This window comes from Myotis nattereri (genome assembly GCF_964212035.1).
Source record: "Myotis nattereri genome assembly, chromosome: 10".
NCBI lineage: Eukaryota > Metazoa > Chordata > Mammalia > Chiroptera > Vespertilionidae > Myotis > Myotis nattereri.
This window is the reverse complement of record NC_138085.1, coordinates 66,062,893-66,087,511: the sequence shown is the minus strand read 5'-3', so window position 1 is coordinate 66,087,511 and position 24,619 is coordinate 66,062,893. Positions and strand designations below refer to the sequence as shown.

Below are 24,619 nucleotides of genomic sequence, written 5' to 3'. Positions count from 1 at the left end.
CTCTCTCGCCCTAAGAACCCTGAACCTACTCCTCTGGCCACCCTCATCAATACAACTTTCCACCTACTCTCTAACATCAATCCTTCTTTCTCTACATCCTGTTGGATTTGTCTGTCACTAGCTCGAACCCTCATCATAGCCACTCCAATCCCAAACTATTGGACCACTAACTTAACTCTTACCTATACCAGACCTCAATGCACCCTATATAACGTCTCTCTCTTTAATATGGAAAACACTACCTGTTTAACAAATACCTCTCAAACCACTACCTCAACTACTCCTACACCTTACTACTGTGCACAATCTATAAATTTACCCCCTCCCTTAGCCTGCCCTCCACCGGGTATTTTTCTCCTTTGTGGGACTACAACCTACACCTGTGTTCTCCCCAGGACCTGTCACACTTGCTCTGCCTTTATGTTTTCCTAACCCCCAATCTTTCTATCAAAACAGAGGGAGAACTCGAATCCTCTCTTGGTCTTCTCAGACCTCTCCACAAAAGGTCTTATCTTAATGGGTACGCAAATCCTCACTGCAGTAGGGACAGGAGTAGGAGGCATTTCCTCCTCTGTTCATTTCTACCAAAAATTGCTGAATTTTCAGAGGATATCTCCATCATTAGCAATTCCCTTGAATCCCTTCAAAGGCAGGTAGACTCCTTAGCAGCAGTAGCCCTACAGAACCCATGTGCTTTAGATCTTTTGACAGCAGAAGAAGGAGGTACCTGTGTCTTTCTTGGGGAAGAATGCTGCTACTTTGTAAATGAATCAGGAATTGTCAAAGATCACATTAAATCCCTCCGGGACAGGATTGACCAAAAACAATGTAACCAGCTAGAAGGGGGGTATGCCATTTTTGGATCACTTACCCCATGGCTCCTCTCACTATTAGGCCCACTGGTATTTATTCTTTTAATTTTGCTCTTTGGCCCCTATCGCATACGCTGTTTCACTAGTTTTTTGCAGAACAGAATGCAAGCGTTCGCCAACCAGAAGGTGGGAGAGATCTATCTGGCCTTGAATTCAGAACCTAGAGACACCTATGTTACCGGAATCTTTGAGACCCTGGGTAGATGCCCCTGACGACGTCCCCTCTCAGCAGGAAGTAGCTACAGAAGATGGACCTTTACCCCCTGACCTTGCCCCAACTCTCAATTTTTTTTACTATTACCAAAAGCCTGGAATGATAGATCCTCCCTTCTCCCAACTGATGGGCGTGGTATGACATGATCTGCAGCCCAGAAATACCTGAATGACTAACCATGTATCTTATATGGACTATACATTGAATCACCAATCCACATCAGCCAAATACCCTAAGCTCTTGTTCTTATATAGACCATACATTAAGCCACCAATCAGCGCACACTGAGTACACTAAGCCCCATTCCTTCCCATTCCGCCCCACACAATGAGTGCCCACCTCTGCACGAGTTGCTGTTCCACATTGCGAGAAAGCCCAGCAGGCCTCTTTCCCTTAATAAAGCCTGTAATCCTGCTTTTAAGCTCCCGACTGGTCTCTCATTCAGGAGCATCGATGAGAGAGAAACATCGATCAGCTGCCTCCTGCACACCCCCCACTGGGGATTGAGCCCACATCCTGGGCATGTGCCCTGACCTAGAATCAAACTGTGAGCTCCTTCTTCATAGGTCAATGATCAACCCCTGAGTGACACTGGCAGGGCTCTAAAAATCAATTTTTTTTTAAAAAGGTGTAAACCTTTCTGCTAATGTATTAAAAAATTAAGGGAAAAATGAAAATAACAGGTAAATATCATCAATATTCCCTAGCAGATTTTAGACAATTACAGGAAAATCAAACATCAGAAGCAGACTACTTTTTTAGAAAGGCACTAACGCGTGTTTCGCATTTTTTTCTCTGGAACATTATTCCACTCCTTCAAGGTCTTCAGTATTTCAGGTGTTTTAGGTCGCATCTTGGGGTCAGTCGCAACTAATTTCTGCAGGAGAATTTTCTGTAATGATAGAAAGACTCATGATGAAAAAAATAAATAAAACATTGAAAAAAATGAAATTCTGATTATTTTCAAGTGCTTACTTCTTTGTCGTCAAATATATCTGAGACATGGCCCTTCCTTAGATCTTCGAAAATCTGAAAATAAGACATGTATATATATATTCATTAGGAAATTTCTCACTTGGTAGAAAAAACAAACTTAGGAAGCACCGAAGCCTGGAGATGCCCTAAATCTGAGACATTTCCAGACCTTTGGAAAGTCTCTTCAGCCAAGAAGAAGCAGGACTCCACCCCCGCCCTCCTGCCATCTGGCCCTCCTGCCCCCCCCCCCCCCCCCCCCCGCCTCATCTAATAGGCATCTTTGACATCACAACAAGCTACAGTGTTAGGAGCATCAGATGCCTTATCTCCCTTCATCCTCCTGGAGCACTGTGCGACAGCTAGTTGTTTCGTTACCATTTCACAGAGGAGAAGGCTGTTGATTCCAGGTGCGTCCCTTTTCCTGAGCTACGTCCTAGGATGTCCAGTCGCCCGATGCATGTAGTGGCTCCCCACTGCCTTCTCAACAAGTTCACATTCCTGCCTTAATTTACCCCAACATGTCTTTCCTACCCCAGCAACCACCACTTCCGTGTAACTTATCTACCCCAATAAAAATATCAGACTCTGCCTATAACCCCACACACACCCTGCACGTTCCTGTCTCCATGCTGGAATCACCTCCTTTCTACTCTGTACTATGAGAAGCCAAACCAATCCTTCAGAGCCAGCTTCAATGCCTCCATAAATCTCAATCCTGACAGCTAGAACGATCCCCTTCTAGCTGCTTCCCAAAGACTCCATGCCTTCTCCCAGAACATGTACAGCCCTCTCTCACTTCCCGAGAACAAGGCTTATTCGTGTTTACAATCCTCGTAGCACGTAGCGCAGTGTCTTATGCCAAGCAGGCATTCAAAATGTTACTGATTGATTCAAATAGGAATAAAGAGCTATGGTTTAATGAGATGCACACACCTTTCAAAAAAAACCCAAAGGTTTTGGTCTTTAACGAAAGGGTGTGTTGTTTTTTTGTTTCTTTATTTTAATTTTTCAATTACATATGACATTCAATATTCAGTCTCAACACAGCTTTTCCTTTATATCTTTAGTTAGAGAAGTTCTGGTACGCTAGTCCTCAGGGGTGGTTGTTCTGTAATTTAGTTGTAATTTTGATGTAGTGGTGGCAGGAGGTGAGCACGTCTACCTACTCCACCATCTTGACCAGAACTTCTAACAAAAAGTTTTGGTTGCCCAAACATGAAGGAAAGAAAAGCCATATTTCATTTGCAGCCAACGCTAATATGTTCAGGCCCATCATTACATGAGGCAATAAACTGTCTACAGCAGCACTTTGAAGATGATGGCCAATAATTTTTTTTTTAATCCTCACCCTAGGATATTTTTTCCATTGCTTTTCAGAGATAGTGAAAAGCAGGGAGGGAGGGGAAGAGAGGCAGAGGAGAGAGAGACATCGATTGGTTGCCTCCTGCGTGCACCCAGACCAGGGCTCGGGATCAAACCTGCAACACAGGTACATGCCCTGGACTGGGAATTGAACCCACGACCCTCCGGTGCACAGGCTAATGCTCTAAACACTGAGGAACACCGGCCAGGGCGATGGCCAATAATTTTTGTTGCTAAATTCTTTCTGTGAGCCCAGCTGGTGTGGCTCAGTGGATTGAGTGCCGACCTATGCACCAAGAGGCCATCAGTTCGATTCCAGGTCAGGACACATGCCTGGGTGCCGAGCTTGATCCCTAGTAAGGGGGTGTGCAGGAGGCAGTCGATCGATGTTCCTTTCACATTGATGTTTCTATCTCTCCCTTTCTTTCTCTCTAAAATCAATAAAAACATATCAAATAAATAAATAATTTCTGTGAGATTATTTACCTTATATGTTTCCTGAAGACTGAGAGGTATATAAAGAAGCTCTGAAAGAATTAGCCCTAAGGCAAAGATGTCCACTTCATTTCCATATTCTACTGAAGCGAGCTAAAGAGATCAAAATATATTTACATTTGTTATTCACCTGATAGAAACATCTGTGCCTTCTGAAGCCAAAAAAATTTAATTTGACTAAAACATCCTATATAATAAAGAGTTAATATGCTAATTAGACTGGACTGTGGAGCGACCTTCCAGGACAACCTTCTGGGACGACCTTCCAGAACTACCAGTGGGCAGGGGGCAGGGCACAAGGCAGCCAGGGCTGCTGCGAGGGCCGAGCCCCTTGCATGAATTTCGTGCATCGGGCCTCTAGTATTATATAACAGTACTTTTTTGTTAGCAAGATCTGTGGAGTCTGACTGCCCAAGTTCAAATCTTTGTCACTAAGTAGCTGAATCACCTGTGTAAATTCACCATCAACATGGGAACAATCCCAACCACAAAATGGAATAACAATAGTTTCAACCTCAGAGTTTGATTGTGGGGTTAAATGAGATGGAGCAGCTGAAACAGAAAAAATAGTTCCTAGCAAGCAACCTGAATGCAAATATTCATAGAAGATTTATTCAGAATATCTCATAACTGGAAGCAATCCAAATGTCCATCAACAGGAGGATGGATAAACAAGTTATGGTATACAGGCATACCTTATTTTATTGTATTTCACTTTATCGCATTTTTAAAAACTAGATCAGAAATCCATTCAGAAACACTTTGTTGTGATGTGGGATAGCAAATGATATTGTTTTCCCCAAAGGCTAATAAATTCAAATTTATTTGCAAAATGCTGTCTTCTGGTTTCTTTTCTCTTCCCTATTATTGCCTCACCAAGTACTAGAACATTACATGAGCTTAATGAATAAAGCAGTGGCAGAATTTGAGAGAAATGACTCCAATTTTGGAAGTTGTTCTACTCTAAGTAAAATGCTATCAAACAGCATCACATGCTACAGAGAAATAATCCGTGAAAGGAAAAGTGAATCAATGCGGCAAACTTCACTGTTGTCTTATTTTAAGAAATTGTCACAGCCACTTCAACCTTCAGCAAACACCACACTGATCAGTCAGCAGCCATCAACATGAGGCAAGACCCTCCACTAGCAAAAATATTACTATTCATTGAGGGCTCAGATGATGGTTAGCAGTTTTAGCAACAAAATATTCTTTAATTAAGGTAATAATGTTGTTGTTGTTTAGACACAATGCTATTACACACTGGACAAGCCACAAGATAGTGTAAATAACTTTTATATGCACTGGGAAACCAAAACCTTCATGTGACTTGCTTTATTGTGATACTCCCTTTATCGCAGTGATTGGAACCGAACCTGCAATATCACTGGGGCATGCCTGTATTCATATTAGGGGATAGTATCGCTAGTACAGCAACAATTAGAGGTTCTCCAATAGACATCACTTTGGGTGAAATAATCAAATGCAAAAGAATACATACTGTATGATCCCATTCATATGAAGTTTAAGAACAGGGAGAACTTATCAATGGTGATAAAAATCAGAGCACTGGCTGCCTCTGGACGGTGAGGAGGACTGACTAGAAAAGAGCGTGAGGGAGTTTTCTTGGGTAAGGAAAATATTCTACTTCATAAGCTTGTGGGCTTCACAAGTATATGCTTTTGTCAAAACTAAAGAAATGCATACTTAAGATCTGTGCATTTTGCTCTACCCGGTTTGGCTCAGTGGATAGAGCATAGGCCTGCGGACTGAGGGTGCCCGGTTTGATTCTGGTCAAGGGCACATGCCAGTACAGGGTGTGCAGGAGGCAGCTAGTCAATGATTCTGTCTCCTCATTGATGTTTCTATCTCTCTCCCCTTTCCCCTCTCTGTAATCAATAATAATAATAATAAAAGGTCTGTGCATTTTATGCTATGAAAATTATTCCTCAATAAAAATTTTTTTTAATTTAAAAATCACTGAGAAAACCAAAAGCACAATAATGAGTGATTAAAAAAAAATATTCTGAGGGAGACATTGTAGGATGCAGGAGATCTATACATATAAAAGCCAAGCAACTGTAAGGACAGATGACCAGAATGACCAGTCGCTATGATGCGCACTGAGGCAGCCAACCAGCCCGATCGGGGCCCCAATTATGCCCCAAGAACCTCCCGCAGTGCCCCCCGCTGGCCCCATCCCGAATCAGCCCCCCATCCTCCTGCATGTCCCCCTCTCCCCCCCGCCCCAACAGCCCGGCCCCGATTGGCCTCAAATTCATGCACCGGGCCTCTAGTATTCAATAAACCGGGAGTTAAAAGGGAGCCATTAGCTTCTTAATTATCTGCTACTTTCATACTCCACAAAAAACTTAAATGACATTTTTATGTCAGATGGAAAAATAATGAAACATTATTGAGTGAACAAAATCAAGTCACAAGAGAACATTGTAGTATTCCAGTAAAAGTGTAGGTATGTACATTTTCATGTAAAAAAAACCTGTATAGCCGAGGCTGGTTTGGCTCAGTGGATGGAGCGTCGGCCTGCGGACTGAGGGGTCCCAGGTTCGATTCCGGTCAAGGGCATGTACCTGGGTTGCGGGCATATCCCCAGTGGGGGGTGTGCAGGAGGCAGCTGATCGATGTTTCTCTCTCGTCGATGTTTCTGACTCTCTATCTCTCTCCCTTCCTCTCTGTAGAAAATCAATAAAACATATTTAAAAAAAAAAACCCTGTATAAATATACATTTGTGTTTGTATATTTTGATAACTCCAAGAAAATGATCTAAAAGGACAGAAAACAGAGAGCCTGCAGACCTGCAGACCAAAGGGTTCCGGGTTTGGTTCTGGTCAAGGGCATGTACCTGGGTTGTAGGATCCTCCCCGGCCCAAGCCCTGGTCGGGCTCGGGCATGAGGCAACCAATCAATGTGTTTCCTTCACATTAATATTTCTGTCTTTCCCTCTCTCTTCCACTCTCTCTAAAAATCAATGGGGGTAAAAAACCAATGGAAAAATAACCTCAGGTGAGGATTAAAAAATAATGATAATAAATAGAATTAAAGAAATAAAAGGATAGATAACAAACTGTTGTTAGCAAAGTAACGATAAAAAGGAAGGTTCGGGGGAATTTCCCATTTTTATTCTAAACACAACTGTACTGTTTTAATTTTATCAGTGGTGTCTATTACTTTTATAATTTCTTTAAAATGAAAGAAATAAAAAACACCTGTTCTGGGCTCATGTAGAGTGGAGTTCCCCGGTCTTCCGTCCGCTGTTTATCATGGTTCTGGAAGGTTACAAGTCCAAAGTCTCCAATCTTTATTTGTTTTGTATCTACTAAAAATATGTTACTTGGCTACAGTAAAAGAAAAAACAATATTTAATTCATAAGTACCACTCTGACAGACTGGCATCACATATCCAAATCATATTTAGCAACAGCTATTGTTTAGAAGTACTTACAGGGTGGGCAAAAGTAGGGTTACAGTTGTTCACATGGAAAATAATACAATAATTAGTAAGTAATAGTACAAGAATAAACACTGTTTTGTGTACTCACAACTGTACACCTACTTGTGCCCGCCCTTGTGTAAAGCATTTAAACTTACACAGGTAGCCCAAAATGGAAAAATTAATATCACAGGTCTTTAAAATGCCAGCTGAGGAAGGTCAGCAAAGAAGGCTTGGGCAGAGCTGCCTCCAAATATCTGAAGAGCTGTTAAGTGGAAGATGGATTCACCGTATGGCCCCATGAATAAATCCAGGGCTAGAGGGTGGAAATGGCCAAAAGATTTGCTTTAGTGTAACCTAAATATACTAATAGTGGGGTTCAAAGAATGCGAGTCCAAGAGTTCCCTATCCCAGGAAGTATTCAAGACAGAACTGGACATCCACTTGGTGGAAATGTTGCAAATATGAGACCAGGATTCTATGGGGATCAAAGTAGGTGCCCTTAAGATCCCTTCCAATGTTGAGATCCTCAGACAGGGTCTCCACCCAGTAATGCTGCAGGATATCCTGTGCAGAGCTTCTCATGGGGGCTTCTTGGATGTCAATTTCTCTAGGCCTCTGGCACCTTCTTCAAAAACATTCCCCCTCTATCCCTGAAGGCATACCAAGTTGACTGGAAGCGGATAACGAGCACTGAAGTATTTTTCCCATGTGACTCTTTGAGCAGATAGGGGAGGGGTGTTCATCCTATTCCACAAATTGACCAACATTCTAAAGACCATGAAGAGAGACGATTATTGAGGAGGAAATTAATATTTTGCTATTGTTGAAAAAGCCAGACTTTCAATAGAATGATGGGCTGTATATTCACACACAGACCTCATGACCTAACATGTATGAGAGGGCCGAGTAAAGGCACTGAGAGGGAAGAGACATCAGCCCAGGGCAGCTGAAAGAGGAGCTTCTAAGAAGCCTGCCAGAAAAGGTCCACACAGAAATTAGCAGTTGGATTGGGACAAGCAACAGTGAGACTGGAACCTAGCACCAAGAATACAGATGGAAAGCTGTGCATGTGTGTGCGATGGGTGTGGAGAAAAAAATGTGCCAATGCTAATTCAAGTTCCAGTGCAGGAATATGTTGGGTCGGCAAGCACAGCTGCTAGTCCCACACAAGGCTCTCTATCACCTGACTCTGAGAAACAGGAGGTTACATTTACGGTGCTATATAAGCTGACTAGGACTGTGCAGTAAAAATATCAGATTGCTTACTTACTGTTCATTAAAAAAAAATAATGCACCATTGGTTTAATCAGTTATAGTATGACTTAGCAAAATGTTGGGTTGTAGAACATAAAAAAGAGTGCTAATTTTATACAGGAGGTACAGGAATCAGGTCTGATGCTCAGAGGATGACCAAAGAGCCTGGGACTAAAGGGACTGAACCTCCAAGAACCATAAGCCCTCATTCCAGAAACGTCTATGTCCCTCCCTCAGTGCCTTTGATCTAGTTCTTAGGATTCCAACAGAAAGTGGTGAAACACTGGCAGGTCTCAAAGAGGAGCTTTACTGGATAAAGACCCCTCTCGGGCAAAGCCACCTGCAGCTGGTATTTTGCTAGACGTCACTAAGAAACGTGCTTGCCTTTGTTTGTACCCTATTTCAGATGTGAGACAGCAGACAGTGTAGCAGTGAAGCTAGAACAGTTGGAGAAGATGAAAGAAGGCTCAGTAGTATTAAAGCCTGACCTTCGAGCCACTGCAGTGATAGAGCAAACAGTCTACAAACAGACACAAGACTAGATCAGTCCACAACCTGGGGCAGGGGCAGTGCGGGATACAGAGAGGTGCAGGAGAAGGCAGACTCCAGTCTGCACCCATCAGAACTGCACTAATCCACCCTTAGGAAGGTATGGGAGTTAATACCCATACTTCCGTATTTTCTCAAAAATTACTGCACAAATAGATCACTGTGCTTGGTTCCCCATGTAACGCTATGAATTATTTATTCCAAAGTGAAGGTATAGCTATTCTAAATGTATCTTTTTGGCCGGAACGGGTTTGGCTCAGTGGATAGAGAGTTGGCCTGTGGACTGAAGAGTCCCAGGTTCGATTCCGGTCAAGGGCATGTACCTTGGTTGCGGGCATATCCCCAGTAGGGAGTGTGCAGGAGGCAGCTGATCCATGTTTCTTTCTCATGGATGCTTCTAACTCTCTATCCCTCTCCCTTCCTCTCTGGAAAAAATCAATAAAAGCCCTACCCTCCCCCCCACCCCCCCCGGTTTGGCTCAGTGGACAGAGCATTGGCCTGTGGACTCAGGGGTCCCAGGTTCGATTCCGGTCAAGGGCATGTAACTTGGTTGCGGACACATCCCCAGTAGGGAGTATGCAGGAGGCAGCTGATCGATGTTTCTAACTCTCTATCCCTCTCCCTTCCTCTCTGTAAAGAATCAATACAATATATTTTTAAAAAATCAATAAAATATATTTAAAAAAAGAGAGAGAGATATTGGAACCAGGTGGACTCCAACATGAAGGCATCAGACATTCAGCCACTGGGAAGACCAAGGATGCATATCATTTAAGGGCTCAACAAACTGCTATCTACATAAGTGCTTATTTCACTCAAGGAAACGCTTGCTTCCTTCCTCATTCCTGGGCGTTGCAGATGGGTGGGCTAGCAGATAGCGACCATGCATATGGACGAGGTGCTTCTGCCTGATGTGGAGTGATCTGGAAAGGCTTCCCAAAGGAGCTGGGGTAGAGGGGACAGAGAGAAGAGAGTCCCATGCAAGAAGGTGAGCAAAGAGACAACGACAGGATTCCGCATGACTTGTCTGGGATGAGAGTGGGTACATCACAGGGCACAGAGTATGGAGGAGAGACTGAAAAGCTGTTCTCTCTTCGCTCATTGTGATGAGATGCAAAAATGGGAAAACTGCTCTTCTAGACCACGTAGGATGCTAGAAAGACAGAAGAAATGAAAATACAAAGGTTTGCTACAGGTTCCAAAGTTTGGATTACTGCAATTTTCCAATCATGGGGCAGCGGCGTCCAAATGCCAAGGAAATTCTAGACTCTGGACCTAGCAGCTGTGACTGCCCTCAGAGTAAAGGCTGAGAGAGAGGAAAACCCAATTCCCAAAGCCACAGTCATCAGAGTGCTTCTGCCTCTCAGACAAGCCCGAGTAGCAGGAGGCGCAGAGACAGAGCAGCCAGCGGGCTGTGCCAGCCACAGTCATTATGTGCACGGGATGTTCAGCACGTTAAAACTACGAGTGTTTGAAACTGGAGTGACTATCAGCCAGATAGCACCAGAAGTGAGTGGGCTTCTTCCTGCAGTGCCGGGGTCCAACCCCAGCGGGTCCAGGGGTCCCCAAAGGTGTGGATGGAGTCGGCGAAGAAGGAATGACACGGAGACAGCGTTCAGTTGATCAGCAGCCTAGCCAGGATCTCCAGCCAAGTTCTGGTCTCGATCTCCAGAGAGGTTCTGCTTAGGATCTCCAGCCAGGTTCTGTGTCCATGGTCTCTTGCTAGGTTCTCCAGCCAGGTTCTCCAGGTTCTCCAGCCAGGTTCTGTAGCCATGTTCCCTCGCTAGGTTCTCCAGCCAGGTTCGGTCGCCAGGTTCTGTAGCCGGGTTCTCCAGGTTCTCCAGCCAGGTTCTGTAGCCATGTTCCCTCGCTAGGTTCTCCAGCCAGGTTCAGTCACCAGGTTCTAGTCAGGTTCTCTTGCCAATTTCTGTAGTCAGGTTCAGTCCAGGATCTTTTGTCATGTTCTCTCCAGCGAAGTTCTTCTGTCTCTAGATTCCGTGTAGGTTCTGTCTTCTTTCTGTCTCCTAAGTTCTGTGTCTTGTTGTCTTGTTACAACTGTATTTATACCAGTTGATTCAATCCTATCAATCTCTATTACAAAGGTTAGGGCGTTTCTTATCTCCATTCCAGGGAGTAAAGATTATGTAGCTTAAGCATGATTGTTTGTAGTTAAAGTGATTAACTACCCGCCTGGCACTTAGTTAAGGAGTTTCATCCCCTCCCTAACTTCAGGGAAAAATCCCTACCTGGGGAAACAACCTTTCTCAGAGAGGAGACCTTGGTTAAAACACATAGTGCCTAGAAGGTGAGCAAACATATTAAGAACAGCATGCCATATATGCCAGGTCCCTTGAAACAGCAAGGATGGACCGGCTCCCGGCACTGCAGGGCTCAGATTCTTGACAAGCTCACTCGCCCTGGAGATCTTATGAGTGGATCTAGGGAATGAAATGTTCTAGATCCATTCCCACTTTAGAGGATCAGAGATATTGCTTCACGACTGTCAACCAATTCTAAAATTTGAAGAGATGGGTTTTTCAATTAAATTACACTGATCAATTTTCCACTTACCTTAAGGTCTCTATGAATTAACCCTTCTGAATGTATATAGTCCACTCCAGTTACTATTTGCTTAAATAATCCCAAAGACAAAGCTTTGTTTGGAATTTTCCCTCTTCTGTTCTCAATCCAGTCTTCCAATGTCCCTTGATCACAGAATTCCATTTGGATGAAAAGGCACTTCTTCAATGATCTGGATATAAAATTCAAAGAGAAGTAACAATAAAAATAACTTTATTAAATTACATTTCTTTCCTAAAATTATACCTTCTCTTCTTTTTTATCCTCACCCGAGGATATATTCTTATTGATATCAGAGAGAGAAGAAGGGAGAAAGAGAGAAAGAAACATCAATGTGAGAAACATTGATGATATTCACCAAGGATCGAACCCACAACCTGGGTATATGCCCTGACTTGAAATCGAACCAGCAATCTTCCGATGTATGGGATGACACTCCAGCTAACTGAGCACAAAACATGTCTCAAAACAGAAATCTAAATAAATAAATTTGAATCACAATATAATAAACCATTTTTCATTTAAGCCTAAGTTCCCAGATGTCCAGAGCGTTATTGGTTTAGCTAATTTATAAAGTATAAGCCTGTCCATCCTTTAATGTTGAAGGTCCTTGATCACCTTCCTAAAAAACAGGAAAAGGGCCCTGACCGGTGTGGCTCAGTGGATAGAGTGCCGGCCTGCAGACTGAAGGGTCCCGGGTTCGGTTCCGGTTAGGGGCATGTGCCTTGGTTGCGGGCACATCCCCAGTGGAGGGTGTGCAGGAGGCAGCTGATCGATGTTTCTCTCTCATCGATGTTTCTAGCTCTCTGTCCCTCTCTTTCTCTCTTTCTCTCCTTCTCCCTTCCTCTCTTAAACCAACAAAAATAAAAAAAAATTAAAAATTAAAAAAATAAAAGATAGGAAAAGGAACATTAATACAATGAAATTGCAGAAAACCAAATCTCATTATTACATAAAGTAATTTTTAAATATTGCAATTCACCCTCAATATAATGAGCATCATTTTGTGAATAGGCACCTAGAGATGAGGAAATGAGTTAGGCACTATCCTTGCTGTCATGGGATGACAGTTGAATAGGAGAGAGGTAAAGGAAAAAGGAAAAACAAACCTAAAACAATAGCACAAGGATAGATATTCTAAAAGAAGTGCCAACAAACTGCTATGAGATATAACTGGGAGGACTGATTTTGCTGACCATGTTTTCTTTTTCAGAAATACGTGGGCCTCAATATCTACACTAATAAAAGAGAAACATGGTAATTGGCGTACGACCGCTACCCTTCCCATTGGCTAATCAGCAAAATTTGCAAATTAACTGACCGCCAAGATGGCGACCGGCAGCCAGGCAGCTTAAACTGAACATGAGGCTTGCTTGCTTCAGTGACGGAGGACTCCAATGTTCCCTGCCTCCCTTGCAGGCCTCTGAGTGGGCAGTTTGAAACATAGTGACATATAGAAGCTAAAAAAAACCTCCAGAAACCTGCTTTCAGCTAGCTGGGATCTCAGAGCTGGAGTCAGAGCTGGAGTTATACATTGTTTCCATTACCTACTTTCAGCAGCGGAGGCCTAAGAGCTGAAGCCTCAGAGCTAAAGCTGGCCCAGAATTAAAAAGAAAAAAGAAAAAAAGGAGTGGTTGGGAGCTTCCGTCACCCGTCAGCCTGAAAACAGCCCTTAGCCCCTCACCCAGACTGGCCAGGCACCCCAGTGGGGACCCCCACCCTGAAGGGTGTGTGACCAGCTGCAAACAGCCCTCAGCCCCTCACCCAGGCTGGCCAGGCACCCCAGTAGGGACCCCCACCCTGAAGGATGTGTGACCAGCTGCAAACAGCCATCATCCCCTCACCCAGGCTGGCCAAGCACCCCAGTGGGGACCCCCACCCTGAATGGTGTGTGACCAGCTGCAAACAGCCATCATCCCCTAACCCAGGCTGTCCAGGCACCCCAGTGGGGACCCCCACACTGATCCAGGACACCCTTCAGGGCAAACCAGCCAGCCCCACCCATGCACCAGGCCTCTATTCTATATAGTAAAAGGGGAATATGCCTCCCAGAACCGGGATCAGCAGAGCTGAGAGGCCTCCTGTCACCGGGATCAGTGTGACAGGGGGCAGCGCCCAAACCCCCTGATCGCCCTGAGGCTCTGTGTGTGACAGGGGGTAGGGCCACAACCTCCCTATCCGCCCTGCTCTGTTCATGACAGGATGTGGAGCCCCAACCCCCCCCCCACCCCCCCACAGGCCCTGCTCTGTGTGTGACCGGGTAGAGCCATAACCTCCCCATCGGCCCTGCCCTGAGTGTGAGAGTGGCAGCGCCCCAACCCCCTGATTGGCCCTGCTCTGTGGGTGATAGAGGGCGGCGCCACAACCCCCTGATCTGCCCTGCTCTGTGTATGACAGGGGGCGGTGCCCCAACTCCCCTATCAGCCCTACTCTCTGAGTGATGGGGGGGGAGCTCCTCAACCCCCTGATGGGCCCTGCTCTGTGCATGACAGGGGTTGGTGCCGCAACCTCCCCATCGACCCTGCCTTGAGTGTGACAGGGGGCTGTGCCCCAATCCCCCAATTGGCCCTACCCTGAGCGTGACTGGGGGTGGCATCGCAACTTCCCGATCCGCCCTGCTCTGTGCATGACAGGGGGCGGTGCCCGAACTCCCCAATCGGCCCTGCTCTGAGCCCGACCAAGGGCTGCACCTAGGGATTGGGCCTGCCCTCTACCACCCGGGAGCAGGCCTAAGCCAGCAGGGCGTTATCTCCCAAGGGGTCCCAGACTGCGAGAGGGTACCGGCCAGGCTGAGGGACCCCCTTCCCCCCGAGTGCACAAATTTTTGTGCACCGGGCCTCTAGTTAACTTATATTCTTAGAACATACGTTGGCTAGAACATAGAAAGAGGTAGATAAGAATTTGCTAAAAGCTGAAGTCCCAAGTGCTGCCAGGCAAGAACTCCTGAAACTGATGATAAGGTTCTCAGTACATTGACTGGGCTGGTGGCAGGAGATGATGAATGAATAAGCCCACAATGGCCTCGGGATTGCAGCGAGAGGACCATCCACAGGAAACACTGGGTGACTTCCAAAGAGGGATGCCAGCCCTAGCTGGCTTGGCTCAGTGGATAGAGCATTAGCCTGCTGACTGAGGAGTCCCAGGGTCCATTCCAGGCAAGGGCACATGACTGGATTGTTGCCTAGATCCCCAGTGGGGTGCGTACAGGAGGTTAGATCCCCAGTGGGGGGTGTGCAGGAGGCAGCCAATCAGTGATTCTCATCATTGATGTTTCTATCTCATTCTCCCTTCCTCTTTAAAAACAATAAAGAAATATATTTTTTTAAAAAAAAAAAAAAGAGGGATGCCAGCTCTTTTGAATCCTCCAGCCCTTTGGCAGAGGTTCAGTTGAGACAAAACATGAGTATGCAAGGTGAGGTGCCCCTATCTCCTTAAGCTCAGGGTCTTAAAATTATTTTCACTGCTCTCCACCCTAGTATGCGTGATGTTGTGGCATTTGAGAGAGACTCCTTGATTGCATCTGGGGGGCCTGAGAGAGGGAAGACAAGTGCTGGCAGCTGAGGAGGGACGCTCCAGTTGCAGCATCTACATGTTCAAACTTCCTTCTCAAGACTGTCTCTCCAGCCTCGACTGAAGTCGGGGCATGTGGGCGACTCTATCCATGAAACAACGAAGTCAGGAAAGCGAAACCTGAGATTCTGAAAGCAGCTGAGGACAGAAAAAATGGCTTGAAAACAAGTTTAGAGCAAGGAGAGGAGGAAGGGAAAGATTATTCTTTGTCTCCTTACCTGCAGAATGGAGATATAACAGTGTCTCAAATAGTGTCTGCTTATCCTTTCTCACCCTTGTTGTGATTATTAAATGTATTAATGGCCCACATATAGCCAATGACAGTTTCCTCCATCTTATTACGTCTATGAGAATTTCTTGTTAGTTACCTTTTCACGTAATCTTCTCCAACCCAACAATTATAGTAGCGGACAATATTTGGATGACTAAGTGTTGCCAAAACTTTTACTTCACGCTTTACCTTCCTAGTTAAAAGAAAGAAGGAATAGAAGGGGTCAGTATACATCCCTGATAACAATAAGAAAACACCTCCTTTTTCTGAACAGTTGCCATGGTTCCCACACCCAGAGTTTTAGAATGAAGGCCAGGAGCCCTGAAAAGGAAAAAGTGAACATACAGAAAAAACATAGCTGTTTTCACTCTCAACACAGAAGAAAAAGTGGTGACAAATCATTCCAAACATCAGACAACTTAAAAGTCATTGGCAGTACAGTACGTCCTCGGGTTACGATGGAGATCCGATCCTATGGTGCGACATAAGGCGATTTTCTCTGTAAGTCGGAACCCCCCTACATAAGCACCTACGTCACTCACATGGAGCACATACACAGCAGGGATGAAGTGAAACAGTAAAAAAATTTAAAAAAAAGATAATTCCTGACCTTTACTTGTGGTAAGTAAATAATAAAAAACATAAAGCACATATGTACATACGTTGAAATGACTTACGCTGAGTCCGACATAACCCGAGGGCGGTCTGTAGTCTTTGAAATGCCAATGATATAATTATGGTAGCTAATTCACACATTATGTCTTATTTAGACTTGTGTTAAAGTCACTCTGAGTTTCAAAAGCAAACCCCATTTGGGCAGCACGGGTAGATAACCCAGGCAGTGAGAAGGGCCTAATTTGGAATTTCCAGTGTGTGGCAAAGAAACACAAAGGAGAGGATCCAGACAGCGAAATGGAGACTTTGCTGTGCATGTGGGAGCTTTACAGGGATGTGTAGTCACAAGTGGAGACAATTCTGTGCTCAATGGAATAAACGAATCTGAAATCTCAAGTATGAGAAAGGATAAGCAGACATTGAGCAATTTCAGTCTTTATTTTGAAAAATTATTTATATGGTAAATAAATAAATTATTTACAACTTATATTTACATACAAGCTGTAAAAATAAAGAGAAGTTACTCATTATTGACAATCCTAACACAACCAGTTATTACTTGGAGTTATTTCTTATCATTTGTCTTAATATTTTTATATATTTGCAATTATAGTGTACTAGAGGCCCGATGCATGAAATTGGTGCAAGAGTAGGCCTTCGCAGCCGCAGCAGCTGCCTCGATTCCATGCCTGCAGCCCCAGCTTTGTCCAAAAGGTCGCCCGAAAGGACGTCCAGAAGGATGTCTGGTCTAATTAGCATATTACGCTATTATTATTATAGAATAGAGTCCTGGTGCACGAAATTCATGCATGGGTGTGTGTGTGGGGGTGTGTTCCCTCAGCCCGGCCTGCACTCTCTCCAATCCGGGACCCCTCAGGGGTGTTGGATAACCCTCTCACAATCTGGGACTGCTTGATCCTAACTGCTCACCTGCTTGCCTGCCTAATCACCCTGAACCACTCTGCCTGCCTGCCTGTCTGATCGCCCCTAACTCCTCTGCCCGCCTGCCTGATTGCCTCTAACCACTCTGCCTGCCTGCCTGATCACCCCTAACTGCCTCTGCTTGCCAGCCTGACGCCCCTTACCACTCTCCCCTGACAGCCTGATTGCCCCTAACCACTCTCCCCTAATGGCCTGATCTCCCCTAATCACCTCTGCCTCATCCCTGATCACTGTGGCTTTGTCCAGAAGGACATCTGGAAGACATCCAGTCTATCCTGTCTAATTAGCATATTACCCTTTTATTAATATAGATAACATTCTATTTTCACATGTTATCTTTACAATTTTCCTTATTGTCTTACAATCTGCATAACTAACATGTGTAAACTTTTTAATTTTTAATATTTAGTTTTAGTTAATCCTCACCTGAAGATATTTTTCTATTGATTTTTAGAGGGAGTGGAAGGGATGGTGAGAGACAAAGAGAGAAACATGGATGTGAGAGAGAGACACATCAAGTGGTTGCCTCCCACATGGCCCTAACCAGGACATAGGATTGAGCCTGCAACCCAGCTATGTGCCCTTGATCAGAATGGAACCCAGGACCCGTCAGTCTGAGGGCCGATGCTCCGTTCACTGAGCCAAACCGGTTAGGGCATAGAAACTTTGTAATGTAATATTTCAAAAGTATATTAAAAAAAATAGAGTAAACAGTATAACAAACCCTTACCTAGCCATCACACAGATGAAACAGTTGTTAATTTCATATGTACCCTTACCCACTTCCTCATCTTCACCTGTATTATTCTGAAGCTACTTTCCATATCTAAGATTTCACGTGTAAATATTTTCAGCATATAACCCTCATTTTTAATGACTGTAAAATAGCCACTGATCAGGGGAGAGAAAACAAAACATCCTTAATCATTCCTTTATTGTTAGATATTTTGTTTTTTCTAATTCTTGACTATTATAAACCACACTGTATTTACATCCTCTTACATGGTTATTTTTCCCTTAATTTGGGCAATATCCTTAGAATAGGTTTCCAGACAGAAAATCCTTAGGTCAAACTGTATAAACATTATTATGGCTCTGGATTATTATTTCTAAGTATATTTTAACAGTGTTCTACCAATTTATGAAGCCATTACTAATGTCCCCTAATATTGCACTATGATCTTCGTTAAGTATTTCCACTAAAAAATTGCTACTGAATGGAAGGAACAACAATATTTCATTCTTGTTAAGCAAAACAGTGAAGAAGGAAAAAGCCTGTTTTGAGGCCAAGAAGGCATAAAGGTGTTTCCAATGCAAAGTAAGGTATTGTCCTTGGACAGGATAAAGAGCACCTAGGACTCTTTGCCTGCCTCTCCTTTGCTCAGCCCACTCTCCCTATCTCTTTTCTACCTGCTTATCTAGTCTTTGAAGGATCGGTCTGGCCAACTTATGCGGACTAACAACTGCCAGAAAACAAGTCAGGAGATGAAACTAGAAGATCTCAAAGGTCACCTTGAGCTAAATGACTCTATAACTTGCTTTTTCATCAAGATAGCCTTAAAACAATTGTGGCAGGCAGTTAGACAGACCTGAGCAGAGCAAAGACTATGGGCCAGGTACAGGAGTTTCACTAGAGGGAGAAGCCTTGGGTGCCTAGAAAAGGGCAATGGTAGGGTGACACCTTGCCCCCAGGGCGACCTTTCCTCCTCCTAGCATATTGCTGGTCATGCAGTTTGGAACCCCTAACCTTTCCTCCCTAGAGATAACATCTAGGCCTCAGTTGTATTTCAGCTCCAGGCCCAGAAAAGCAGCAAAACCAAATAAGTGATCTCATGGCTGACCTCAGGACCAGCTGCATTGGCACTGACCAATCAATCAGTGGAGTCCTTGACCTTGAAAGGACACACCTGGAAAGCTGCTGCATATTCTATTAAGATCTTCCCCTGGGACCTTCCCTAAAACCTCCACCCTTAAAACCCTTAGGACTGAGGACTCAGTGAGCTCTCCCTCGCAGGAGCAGGCCTGCATCTTCCCCTCTCCCTCCCCATCCCCATCCCCCCAGAGTGTTACCATTACCTTCCTAATCCCCAAACATCAAGGACCTTTCCTTTGCTTCTATCACTTGGTTCCTAATCCCATTTCTTCTATGAATTACTTCTTCCCCCTCTGTGATTTTCTCTCATAGTTGGAGTCTTGGCTCTGAATTCTTTCTTAGCCAGAACTAAAGTACCGAGGTTGCTGAACCCAGGTCTGGTCTGACCCCAGTAGTCTAACACCTAGTGTTATGAGTAAGCCACGCTCCTGATGAATAAACTAACATTTTAATATATATATATTTTTATCGATTTCAGAGAGGAAAGGAGAGGGAAAGAGAGATAGAAAGATCAATGACTGGCTGCCTCTTGCACACGCCTTACTGGGGAGCTAGCTGTAACTTGGGCATGTGCCCTGACAGGAAATTGAACTGTGACCTACTGGTTCATTGGTCAACTTGCAACTGAGCCACACCGGCCAGGCTAGAGTAACATTTTTAAGGAGGACTGGGAAAAAGTAAATAATATATTCATGAAGAAGACAGATACATAAAAAAGTACAATTCAACATATCTTCTTATTTAAAATAATGAAAGAAAACGTTTACTACTTACTCGTTATTGTATTTAACACGTTTAATAACGTAAGTCATCTCATCAAGTCTGTGTTTTGCTTTGAAAACCTTGCCATATGCACCAGAGTCAATCTTTTTTATTCCTTCAAAATCCTTGATAAACCTTAAAGGATAAATACCACTGTTATTCTAAGATCCAATGCTAGCTGGCCCCCACCCCTTCCACTTTCCCTTAAGGTCACTGATGAAATGGACTATATAGCAAACTTGCCTCCCCACTTCTGAATAAGAAGGGCCCACTCCACACAAAAAGGGTCGTTCCTCCCCGACCTCCTCTCAACACAACAGATCACCCCTGGGAGACACAGGCAACTCCCGGCTGTACAACTGCCATGAGAAAGCATCTTCTCACAAGCATAAAACTTTACAAAAAAGCACCATATTGTGTTCCACAGCTACCATCAAGCTATTACAAGAGAAATGAGCAGGTGCTCACGGCCAGCCTGGCTCGTAGACCTCTAATTCCATCACAAAGACCTGCCAATTCTACTTCTAAAACATATCACTGGCTCACTTTTCCTGACATCTTCACCCCAAAGCTTCCACCGGGCTCCTGCACGACCTTGCTTGCCGGACTCTCCACTTTCCTCCTCCCCTCAATCATAATCCACACAGAATCCAGTGTGATCATGTCTCTCTATTGCCTAACAGCCAATAGCCTAGCTTTTTATTCAGCAAAACATGGAAAGTCGTTAAATGGCCTCCATGGGGCCTTGTGATGGGGCCTCTGCCTCCCTCTCCAGCTTGTCCCCTGGCACAGTGCCCATTTTCACTGCATTCCAAGAACACAACCTTCTGTTTGTTCCTTGAACCCTCACGTCTCCTGTCCCATCTTCATTTTCCACCTCCCTGTGCCGCCTCATCTTTCAGGCCTCTGACCATAGTTTGTAATTACAGACTTTTTCAGGTAATTTTCAACCCCACAAAACTCTATGAGGGCAAGAGCTGTTCTATTTGTTCCTACTATAGACCCAATGTCAATGCCCAGCACAGTGCCAGCTATATATTAGGCAGTTATTTGATAGATGTGGATTCTTTATTGGTTTTTTGTTTGTTTTAGTATTGAATTTACTTTTTAAATTTTTCAATTTTTTTTAATCCTCACTGAGAATATTTTTCCATTGATTTTTAGAGAGAGTGGAAGAGAGAGGGAAAGACAGAGAGAAATATTGATGTGGGAGAAACACATTAACTGCTTGCCTCCTGTACGCGCCCTGACTAGGTCCGGGGCTGGGGAGGAGCCTGCAACTGAGGTATGTGCCCTTGACCAGAATCAAACCAGGGACTCTTCGGTCTGCAGGCGGATGCTCTATCCACTGAGCCAAACCAGCTAGGGCTCTTTATTGTTATTTTTAAACTTACTTTCAATGTTCTTTTGTTGCAAATAGGCCTCTTTTATTTGAACCCAAACGGATGATCTACCACAAAAGACACCCTTTTTCAAAGTAAAAACTGGAAAATGAAAACAGATTCAAGTGGTACTAGTATAATTCTGGCAAGAGTACTTTTTTGGGGGTGTAGGGGGTCGGGGGGGAATCACCGGTTTATAGGAATATTTGCTTTCAATATTAAAAAGTTCCACAGATCTCAGAGAAACCCACATAAGCATCACATAGATCTATGTCACCACATTCCATTTAGATTTGTCGAAACTTTACTTTGAGATACAATGACTTGACTGTACCAAAATAATTTAACTGTTCAGGTGGAAATGTATACGGCCTGTCTGATGTATATCAGTTCCTTATGAAACTCTTGTGGAATAAACAAACATATCTCTAAGGAAATTCTGTTTTACAGTTCTTTCTTACCTCTCATCCACAGTATGCTTGCTTACAGGGGAGTCAAATTTAGCTGCCAAATTTCTAAAAGTTAGAGAAGAATGTAAAATTCAAATAACATTGAAATCAAATGTAACTTGCTTAGAGTGGTTTTATGCCATGCACTACGCTTTTTTTAACTTCACTTCACTTAGCATAATAATCTCCAGGTCCACCCACGCTGCTGGAAAAGGTAAGAGTTCCTTCTTTTTTATAGCTGTGTAGTATTCCACTGCATAAATGCACCACCGCTTTTCATCCACTCAGCTACTGATGGGCACTTGGGCTGTTTCCAGAGCTTATTACTAGATTTTTTATATTTTGAATCGACATTTGATAGCATTTGATCTTTTTATTTTTTACCTGAGTCTACACCATTTCTACTCTGTTAATCTGCAGAATAATGTACTTCTCTTGAAAATCTCTCGCCAAGCCCACTTCCCTTAACCAATTACTCTAGCAAGATCCCCACAGGCCTTTATGTCTACCTTGTGCAGTGTGCATACAACAATTTCTCTGCATATATAAAATTATTTGTTTGTACATTCAAGCTTTTTGTGATCTTTAACCATGCTCTCTACTTTTTTATAAATAGGACTTTACTAATTTGAGAGAATAAGGAGGGTGAGGGAGAGAGAGAAACATCAATCAGCTGCCTCCCGCACGCATTCCCACCAAGGACTGAACCAGCACGGGAAGGCGTCCTGACTGAGAATCCAACCAGCTACCTTTGAGTGCATGGGACAACACTCAACCAGCTGAGCACACCGGCCAGGGCAATGCTCTCTACTTTTGAAACCCTAGTCAAATAGGGATGTACAATACTCTACAAATACTCGAGTTAATAAATAAGGCTGACAGACTACGTCTGAAAGGAAACTTCATTTCAAACTAAATTCAATGCATAATGATACTCACATTTCCACGTTCTCCAAACTATTTCCGAGACTACTCTATAACAAAAGAAAACGAAAAATTGTTTCAAATGATTAAATCAATTCTATTGCTTTTACCTCTTTTATTTTTTTAATTCTCACCCGAGGATATGCTTTTTTGTTTGGTTGGTTTGTTTTCTAAAGAGAGAGGAAGAGAGAGAGAGAGAGAGAGAGAGAGAGAGAGAGAGAGAGACAGAGAGCGAGAAAGGAAGAGAGAAAGAGAGAAAGTGACATCAGTGTGAGAGAGAAACATTGGTTGTGCTCCAACTGGAGGTCAAACCCACAACCAAGGTATGTGCCCTGACCAGGAATCAAACCCTCCACCTTTTGGTGTGTGGGACAACACTACAACCAACTGAGCCACCTGGCCAGGGTTCTAGTGCTTTTTCTTGCTTTACCTCCTCCTATACTTCTAGCAGGTTCTGTAACCACAGTTCTTTGTCCATAAGCTCATCAATCTTTGTACTCTTATCAAACCCCGCTACCCAGTTTACTTTCTTATGTCAATGTTCTCCTCTATTATAGCAACTAGACAGATATGGCCATTGTAGGGCATGTTGTGAAGAAGCACTGATCCTCCAGGTACAGAAGATGGCTTCCCTGCTGATCCTCTGGCCGGCAGAGCTCAGCAAGAAGGCGTGCATCCCATCAGTCACAGCGCTAATCACGACACAGATGGAGCCCAGGGATCTAGTTTAAAGCAGTTCCCCAAGGGTTTCTGATCTGATCACCAGTAAAAAACGGCAATGCTCATATTTCATTTTTAGTACAAATTCATTTCTATATTTAGCAAAAAAGAGGAGCCTTCAATATATCTCTCAAAAATTAATGTCACATAACTACTTTCATTCATATTCACTATTATTCTGGTAGATTTTGTGGATTTCTTTTTCAACCCAAATATAGTGACACAGAGTGGGGAGCATCAGACTAAGTTTCTTGTGCTCATATCTCCCACCAGCCTCAGTATTGCATGATGACTTCACTACAGATTAATTTAGCCGTTCTGTTCATGAGCAATATTTTTTTCTAATTTCTTCCTATTACAACCAATGTTGCACAGAATATTCTTATACCTGTTTCTCTGTGCACACATGCATGTGTTTCTCTAGGAAATATCCCCAGGAAGAGAACTCCTTGACATTATAGCATGCGCACCCTCCACTTTAATACATTGTCAAATTGTTCTCCAAAAATGGTTGTGCTGATTACTACTTGCACCAGCAGCATAGGGCCCGGTGCACAACATTAATGCACTGGAGGGGGTCCCTCAGCCCAACCTGCAACCCTTTGCAGTCTGGAACCTCTTGGGAGAGTGGGACTCAGCCAGTGGTCGGACAGCCCCCGAGGGGTTCTTAGGGCTGCCTTGGAGGTGGGAGAGGCTCCTGCTACCACTACACTTGCCAGCCAAGCCCGGCTGCTGGCTGGGCTTCTGTCTGGTCAGTGGGAACACACTGACCACCAGGGGGCAGCTCCTGTGTTAAGCGTCTGCCCCCTGGTGGTGAGTGCATGTCATAACGACCTGTCATTCCATTGTTCACTTGATTTGCACATTAGGGTTTTATTATATAAGACTAGAGGCCCAGTGCACAAAAATTTGTGCACTCGGGTGGGGGTCCCTCATCCTGGCCTGCGCCCATTTACAGTCCAGGACACCTTGGGGTATGTCCACCTGTCAACTTAGGCCCACTCCCCGGGGGATCAGGCCTAAGCTTTGAGTCAGACATCCTTCTGGCAGCCAGGGAGACCTCGGGGGATGTCTGACTAAAGGCTTAGGCTCCTGCCCTAACCGGTTTGGCTCAGTGGATAGAGCGTCGGCCTGCGGACTGAAGGGTCCCAGGTTCGATTCCGGTCAAGGGCATGTACCTTGGTTGTGGGAACATTCCCAGTGGGGGGTGTGACGGAGGCAGCTGATCGATGTTTCTCTCTCATCGATGTTTCTAACGCTCTATCCCTCTCCCTTCCTCTCTGTAAAAAAATCAATAAAATATATATTAAAAAAAAAAAAAAGGCTTAGGCTCCCAAGGGATAGGGCCTAAACCG

The 24,619-nt window shown here is 44.1% G+C and overlaps 1 protein-coding gene across 2 annotated transcripts in view; it reads right to left on the bottom strand.

The window, feature by feature from the left end:
- Window positions 1–922: 922 nt before the first annotated feature.
- Window positions 923–24,619, bottom strand: part of EIF2AK2 (eukaryotic translation initiation factor 2 alpha kinase 2) — a 42,277-nt gene continuing 18,580 nt past the window's right edge. For both annotated transcript variants that reach the window (XM_081100627.1, XM_081100626.1), the window contains exons 8-16: window positions 22,560–22,594; window positions 21,633–21,686; window positions 19,802–19,924; window positions 15,695–15,790; window positions 11,748–11,928; window positions 7,147–7,275; window positions 3,910–4,011; window positions 2,062–2,115; window positions 923–1,978 (exon numbers count right to left, since the gene is read on the bottom strand). In XM_081100627.1, the coding sequence (XP_080956753.1) occupies window positions 1,856–1,978; window positions 2,062–2,115; window positions 3,910–4,011; window positions 7,147–7,275; window positions 11,748–11,928; window positions 15,695–15,790; window positions 19,802–19,924; window positions 21,633–21,686; window positions 22,560–22,594 (897 nt within the window). In that variant the 3' untranslated portion in view covers window positions 923–1,855. The remainder of the gene's footprint in view (window positions 1,979–2,061; window positions 2,116–3,909; window positions 4,012–7,146; window positions 7,276–11,747; window positions 11,929–15,694; window positions 15,791–19,801; window positions 19,925–21,632; window positions 21,687–22,559; window positions 22,595–24,619) is intronic.